The sequence below is a fragment of the Schistosoma haematobium genome, chromosome 2 (assembly GCF_000699445.3).
Source record: "Schistosoma haematobium chromosome 2, whole genome shotgun sequence".
In the NCBI taxonomy this organism is placed as follows: domain Eukaryota; kingdom Metazoa; phylum Platyhelminthes; class Trematoda; order Strigeidida; family Schistosomatidae; genus Schistosoma; species Schistosoma haematobium.
Window position 1 is genome coordinate 13,318,441 of NC_067197.1, and position 8,753 is coordinate 13,327,193.

Here is an 8,753-nt window from a genome sequence, read left to right on the forward strand (position 1 = left end):
AACAGTTTTTATGACAATTTTCACCTGCTTACTATTGGAAGTTGGATTCAGAGAACTGAGATATTTGATAAGCTGTTAATTTACATTATTATTATCTTTTTTATTGAACTTTAAAAACTAATACGTAAATAGTTTATTAGTAGATTTTTTTATGATTAACAATGAATGATCAGTAATAAATTCGAGAACAAACAGATTTCTGTATGAGATGTATCTAACTGCCTACAAATCATATGAAGTAATTTAAAAAGTGGTCAAAATTGGTTCATCATGGGTCACTGTCTTAAAAGGACTGAAAAAAAAGAGAGATATTAAAGCAGAGATGAATGTTCCAAATAACCAATATATATGAACTAGAAACTTATTTAATTGAACAGATAACTTCACTTCTGTGGTCACTAAAACATTGGCTTTAATTAAGGTCAGCGACTGAATGGGGAAATAAGCTTATTGGTCACTTTAAGACCTTTATTTTGTTGGTTTATTAAATCATTAATCAATAATTCTGTTTATAAATAGTCAATTTCTTCCCATTTATTCTAGACTGGTTAGTGAGTATTATCGATTAAATTAAGAATACATCGATCAAAAGAAGTGAGTAGAAATCTTGGTAAACTGATGTTAAAAGAAAAAACTGTTAAGTATTTACATCTGACTAATTTTGATAAACAACTCTGATACATATAGTTAATGGTTTTCAGCTAGTTTTGTTACTCAGTAGTATATACTGTTAAGTTTTAAAACTGGTTATAAATGTCCTTTCGATTAGTCTACTTGCTTCTTAAAATTCTGAAGGGACATTAGTTGTTTGAAAGTAACAGATTGCATATGTTGATTAACCGCTGTCCAATAATTGTGTATTTAATTCATTTATTGATCTCGAAACAAGGCGAATCAAGTATCTAATTCTCATTTTTCCGAGGCTTTCCATTTGATATTAGTTTGTTGTAAAATCCATCTGAAGACTATACCGATACCCACAAATTAACTTCTGAATTAATAACTAAAAATCCATCGATAACTAATTTTCAGAAGCTTAATTGGGACATCATATTATATGTGAGTGAGATCTACCCACTGATGATAATACACTAAGATAATGCTACATTACAAAATGGATTAAGTACGAAAGCTGTTATCACTGGATTCTAACTAAGTTATCCAGTGGTTTCAAGTTCACCACAAACCAGAAAGCTCTGTGTTTGATTCTGTATTAAGTGTTCACTACTGAAAACCGCCTGAAGCATGGAGGAAATAGTTATTTAGTATTTTCTCTTTCTAAATGGTTTTACACTTAAGTTGTGACGAAAACCTGATCGAATGATAGTAACTCAGGTCATTAAAAAATATCTGTTACAGTACTGATTAATCTGTACTTGTAAGTCAAATATGCAACACTAAAGTATTTAAATAATTAACCATTTCTACTAACTTTTCTCTCATAATACATGTTTTTAAAAAAAAGATACAATCTGAAACGTTTTAACCGTATTTAACCTCATAAATCCGATAATTCAACATAATAAGGATATTTTAAGGTGAAAGTTGTTTCAATACTTTTATTCACAATCAGCAAATATACGTTTTGAAGATAACTATGATATTATTAAATACGTGTAGTATTGACCTAGAAATACATTAGTTAAATTTCATACATACATTTCTTTATAGATATTTGTATAGTGTAGTGTTCAAACAAACTTAACGACACCACATTTCCGAAGCTAGTAGAGAAAAGATATGATAACAATCTCTGAATGATCACAGTGATGAATTCTCTAGATATTCCAGCTTATTCATCATTGGTTAAATATATAGTAAAGCAAAGTGTTCTGTCTAACTTCAAAGGTATGAAGCCTAATCACTTGATATTGGTCGAAATGATAGATCACATAACTAGAACACTTTCATTTGTGTCTTTTAATTATTAGGAGCACAATATTTAGATTTATGTTCAAACTGACTGTTAATAAACAATGCTTTGTTTTCAGGTGAAATTAATACTCAACTCTCCAAATTCTACATTGTCTCATTTCGACATCTGTTTGAATTTCCATGCTATTAACTCCCGTATTTAACTGTTTCCTATCAAAAACTGCTTTCAGATACAAGATTACGTAAGATTTATAACACTGAAAATTTTGTGATTCATGACTATCAGTAAATAAAAGTATTTGATTTATAATTGGCCTGTAAATGAAAATCAATAGAACTATCATCATTATTGATTTTTTTTAAAAATATAACCTTCAATAATTTAAAATAATTTACATCTATCTAATTGTTATTCACCATAAACACATTGTTTAGTTTATAGACATTGTTAGAATTGGAAAAAATCTTGTCTGATTCATTATGAAATAATGGAATCCAGGTATATTTCACCTCCAGAATGTATTTCGAAACAAATCTGCTTTATATTAAATAATATTACTGAATATAATTTAAAAAGTCAAGTTAATGAAATCACTACTATTATGCCACATGATTTTACTCGATGGTTTGCTTATTCAATTCTTAATCGTATCACTTCAGAACCAAATCAGCATAATGTATACTTTAAATTTATAATAATGATTTCAGAATATTATACAAATTTTGAAACAGTTCTATTAGAAATTTTAACAAAAGAAATTGATTATTTAATAAAATTATCAAATCTTAATGTTTCTAATGGTAAAATATTAAAATATTTTGGTAGATTTTTAGGTTGTTTAACAATTGCACGAGATATTCCTTTACAAATAAATATCAAATCATTAATTTATACAACTTTGAAATATAAACCTAATTCATTAGATTATATCGTATCATTTATTTCGGAATTATTAAAAAATATAAAATATAGTAATCGAATAAAACCATCCGATCCATGGGTGAATGAAATATTACAAATCATGAAAGAATTACATTATATCACTGATAAATTAACTATACAATTTGAAGTTGAATTATTATTTAGCTTTTTAGAATGTGATTTTAATGAATGGAAATCTGCTTATTATCTTAGACGGTTTATTGAAAATGAGAACAAGGAATAAAATAAACAAACAATCATCTAACTAGATTGACGCTAGATTTGATATATATATGTAATGGTCTTCTTGTCCGGAATACTACTACTACTACTACTACTACTACTATTACTATTATTATTATTATTAATAATAATAACAATAATAATAATAATTATTATTATCAACAAGTGAATACAAAAATATTGATTATCATTTTAAATAATCCAATGAACAATTAATTAATATTTTTGTTTTTGTTTTAATTTGTTGTTGTTTTCTTTTCTTAAAGTAAATCAAATTTGTTACCCGTTTTAGGGAATATTGTTTAGAAAGATGAATTATAAAGTTATATGAATTTAAAAAAAAAACTGCTTTATGATCATTTCACGTATTATAATAGTGAGTTATAAGTAGATAAATTACTTATTATAAACAACAATATATTTAGTATTTGTAAGTTATAAAGCGTTAAAATATTAGGATAAAATGGATTGCAAGTTAAATTTGTACATCTAATTAAATATTGAACAGAATAAAGTGATAGGAACCTCTGAATGATCATATTTGATTATACTAGGCAGTATTAGATGGTAGTTGGAGGCAGTCAACAGGAAACCCTGGACCAGGGTTTCGTGCTAGTTGGCACTCGTCAGCAAGGTTTACCTGTAATCTTGAGGGAACTGGTGCTCCCTGGCGGATTCGATCTCGTGTCACCCAGCTTCATAGTCAGAGACGTTACCACTGAGCTATCCAAGCCGTAGCTAACCTCCTGTAGAACTGAGATGTAATCACAATTGATTGATCACTGGATGGCGATCAATGTCATTCGCGTCTAGTCCTTATTAGTGCAGATCGAATGCTATCGACTAGGCAGTATATTAGACGAATCCATGAAATAGTTGTCAATCGGTCTAAACTGAACTGTTGAAAAATTAATAAGTTTAAAACCGAGACACATAGTATTAATTCATTGTCTCATTATATTTGTCTACATCTTTAAAACATTATCCTACACTTGTTTATCCACCTTTTCCCTAAATCCTTTCAGTCATCATTATTAGCTTACCTATTTTTATTCTTTGACTTACTTTACTGTTACTGAAATATGAGAAGTTGAGCTGATAAACTGTACAATGGTCTTAATATTTTCAGTTTATCTTCTGATAAAAAGGAGGGGGTCTATTCTATTAAAATAGTTGATTTTTATGAACGAAGCTATCAGTAAATGTTTGAACTCTCTGCATCAGAATAGGTTGCAACGAAGTTAAAAGTAATGACACAACGTTATGTCATCAGTTCAGAAAGTTATCAACTATTGGGCTGGATCTTAATGGGAGATGAGAATTTTCTGGTAGAGCTACGTCAGATAATCGTTACATATTATTAGAGATGGTACCTGACATGGTCTAACACTGGTCTAATTGATTCAAATGTGTTTCAATTCCTGTCTTACTTAAGATTATAAATTACTTTTTGTTTTCTGGCTTTATCGATTTTTTTTTAACCTCTCTTTTCATACATACAATTCTCACTAACATCTAGCTAAGTTTATGTGGAATGTGGTGAATCTGATCGATAAACTTTTAGCATTAGTACTAAACTACCCAAGGTTAATAATCTAATGCCCAAAGATTCAACATGAAAGGTTTTGTCGCAGAGTATATTTCAAACACACATTACTAGTAAACCAAATCCAAGGGACCGCATATGGTACAAAGGTTGAAGGGAGTGTGTGTAAAATATTCAGTAGGTTATGGGACAGAAAAACAAAAAATAAAATGTACAATCTCAAAAAGCTCAACTAAATGTTTTGAGATCCATAAAAAATAAGGCTAATAAAAATTTTGATGTTTACCACTGACTGCCTGAAATAAAAGCTGCATTTTGACGGAAATATCTATTTAAAAATAAATTGCTCTGCTTGAAACCTTTGTTTTATATTCACTTGGTGTTGTTTTCCTTGTATCTTCCCACTGTCATTTGGGACTTCAATTGATTAGTCTCTTGTTGGGATGCAGGTACATCCAGCTGACGAGTCCCGAATGGGATGAAACGCGCGTCCTGGATTCTACTGCTAGCCACTATCCATCTTTGCTTAAAAAACATTGTTTTATATGATTATACTGAATGATTTGATATATCAAATTGAATTTTGTGATAATGAGGTCAAACAAGAGATTTTAAGCTATCTGTTTAAAGTCATAAAATTCAAGATCAGTTAGTTATAACGAACATGCTACCTTGCAAAGACGTACATCGAACCACATTGTCACATCCCATCAACATAGAAAGGAAAAAGTGAACGAAAAAATTAAACGTAGAAAATATGACGAGAAGGTATATTTAATCTATCAGCGCTTTTCTAACAATTACAAAACAAAAGATCATAGGAAATAATGAGTTTCATTTTAGTAAATTCTCAAGATACTCAGAATTAATATCACGTAAATTCTCGAGATTTTCTACCAACAGTCAGCCTCATAAAACGAACTGTGTAAATGGTAATCACTTGTAACGTTCAGAATTTGTTAGATTTGCGTCTAGCCTGAAGGTATCTTGTGTTTTGTGGGAGTGTGAGGAGCAGTACGTAAGAGAATCTGGAAGAGAAAAAACAAGAGAAAAATTGAGCTGATGACTCAGTAAGCGCATAGAATGCACCTAAAATTAATAATGAAATCAATCGACAGCAACCATAAATAACACGAACATGAGATTAGGACAATCTGAACATCGATACTAGAAGTTGACAGAGTAATGTTTCGAATGCTTTAAATAATTTTGAATCTGAAAGCACCTATTCACATCAACATGAATTAACTCCATTCTACGCATTTCGGAGTGAATTATGATGTTTTAATAGTCGTACATTTGATTTGTCTGTATGAATTGGAAAATATTAAAAGTATTCTGTTTCATTCCTACAAATTTTTATTTGCTTATGTGCTTAATTTACTTTGTGCTGTGCATTGTGCGAGTGTAAATAGAAATCCCGATCATACTATGTATTATTCTCCTCTTTACATGAATTCATCTATCATCAGGTTTAACAGATACTTGTAATCAAGGACTGGTGTGTACACGCGTCATACTTGGAGTCAGACACGTGTAGCACGTAGTTTAACAAGGCCTTGACTGCTTCTTCCAATTACAATTAATCATACAAAAAAATGTTAACTTCTGATCAAACGCATAGTTAATTCTTTAGTCAGTCAAACAAATATTTTACACAAATTACTCATTACTGGTTAACAAACTTTATTTTTTGGTTTTTATTATCATTTTAATTTCATTAGTTAATAAGCATAATTAGTAGGTTAAACGACGCAATATCAAGATGGGCTATGCTTTGTGTTTTTCGATTGCAGGAGTCAGTTATAAGAGGGCTGCAAATATACTCTTCGAAATTTTCGTATATTATCAGTCATGCACACATGAAATTTAGAGAAATGTCTGGTATGAGTAAGTAATATTTGATTGGTGCGTTGTACATATTTACTTGTTTTATTTATAATTTATACAATTCCTTCATGCTTGTTTGTTGTCTCTTCTTATCTTTAACCACTGATACAAATGTTTTTACTAGATAACTTTTACGAAAAACCCGAAATTTCTTATTTTACTACTTATAAGCGATGCTATTAGTTATTCTAGTGTGTTAACATAAAAATTAAAACTGTGGTGACACAGTCATACGATTCGAGATTTTGCTACTGTGCTGATTATACATCGGACGTTTCCCCAAGAAACAACTAATGTTACATACACCTACAGACACCAAGTTCAATCATTTAGTTTCTCGTTATGTTGGTGAATATTTGTAGCTCAGGATGAGGATGGTAGAAGTTTTGTGGTCTCTGGGCTGAATGAGTTGGTTATGGCATCTTCTAATCTGATGGTCAGATTGTCTTAATCTTATGCTTGTATCACTGTTATTGGCTATAAACTGCCTTCATTAATCAATATAAGTGAAACCTTTGTACTTTCTTAGTCATTAGTTCATTTTTTCCATATTACCCCCCTTTCTAGGTTCTCACGGACACGCTATCCTACATATTTTTCCAGCACACAGCATGCCTTCAAGCTAGAAACAAACCAACAAAGTCTAAACGTTACAAATCAGTTTACATTTTAGATTCCAAACAAACGCATAGGAATCAATTATACGCTTATGTCCACTGACCCATAAAATTTTATTCGTGAACACCAGTAGGAACAATAGAATATGACACAAACTTACAGGACTTGTTAATAAAACCTAACAATCATAAAGTCAATGCTTAATTTGCTAAATGTCCACCAATTGTCTCAAAATGACTCAGACTTCGTTGTTCTTGCATTTTCATACAAATTGCATCCTGTTTCCATTCTTTACTGTTCGATCCTCTTGTCTCTCCGCTGCCAGACCTTCTGTTTACGACTAACATCATATACTACTTATGTCAACATAAGTAGCACACATCACAGTACTTCAAATTGATAAGAACCCAACAAAATATGACTATTCTAAGAATTCATTCCTAAAATAATCTGTAGGTAGCGACAACTCATAAATATAGTTTTGAGCGTGAATGGTATCAAAATGCATTCGGCTAATGCAGAGCATGAAATGTTATAGACATATTGAAAGGTGAACTGAATTTCGGAAATAGTTTGATAACTGCATAGATAAACTTGGGAATTTTCTATCGTTTATTTCTTCTAATTGCTGTTTATAGCATAGTTCTTAATGTAGCTATCTTATTATTTCAGTCCATTTACACATACCTGACATACCTGATAGCTTTATCACAGACATATTTTAGTGAGCGACAACAACTAGTTTCGTATTTCAAGGCCTGGAATAGCCGAAATTCATGTATTTGGTTGCATTCTTTTGTATAGTGAATAGAAAGTCTTTAAGTCATTTACAATCAACGACTGTATCAAAAAATTTTTCAATGAATAATTCTTGCATTACTCAGCAATCCTGTTCATTCACTATACAGTCAAACGTTTCTCTAGTGCAAAATAACATGCTGAGAACCAACAAAAATATTCCCAAAGAAATGGAATCAAAATTTCTCTTTTTAAGAGTTAAATAGAACGATAAATATTTACACCAACAATAAAGAAGAAGTAATAATCAACCGTTTCGCTAATATACAGAAAAACGGAACCAAGTGGTTGAATTTCGATGGTTACAGTACTCTGAAGTCAGTAATCATCGACCAGCATATCATCGTAATACCAGGCAATCGTACTAAGAATTCGGTTGTGAACTCCTTTTCGAAGCATAAGAAGCATAAGATCTGCGGTAAGTCTGTAGCGGTAAGTAAATCCCTAAAATAAATAGCTCTGTAAGTTTTCGACATTGGATGCTGACCACATGTTTTAGTGGACGCATCTAGCTGAAGGCGCTCGGTCAGGCATCCGCGCCAGATCACGTGTGGTAACGCTGTGCTCAACATCTATCGCAATCGCTAGCCAGATTAGATCAGAGAATTCCGATATATTGGTAATCGCCAAATACACTCTTCCGATCTCCTCGACTCTGTCTTTTGATTTCTCTCGGTGGGTACAAATTATATTAGAAGGTGTTGCTGGTAAAAGCGTTGTCAAACACTGAATACCTGCGTCATCTTCAAGTCTCTTTTGGTGCATCTTAATCTCATGGCTCCAAAATTAGTAACCCTTGTAAGCATAGTAGTTCTGACTATTTTGAAATACTCAGTAGCAAGTCTGACTATATTTCAATTG

At 31.1% G+C, this 8,753-nt stretch overlaps 1 protein-coding gene across 1 annotated transcript; it reads left to right on the plus strand.

Moving 5' to 3' along the window:
• Nucleotides 1-553: 553 nt before the first annotated feature.
• CNOT1_4 (CCR4-NOT transcription complex subunit 1) lies at nt 554-3,385 on the plus strand. The gene is made up of 2 exons (XM_012941183.2): nt 554-594; nt 1,992-3,385. Exon 2 carries the CDS (start codon nt 2,364-2,366, stop codon nt 3,039-3,041), a length of 678 nt encoding a protein of 225 aa, XP_012796637.1. The 5' UTR covers nt 554-594; nt 1,992-2,363; the 3' UTR covers nt 3,042-3,385.
• The last annotated feature ends 5,368 nt before the right edge of the window (nt 3,386-8,753 follow it).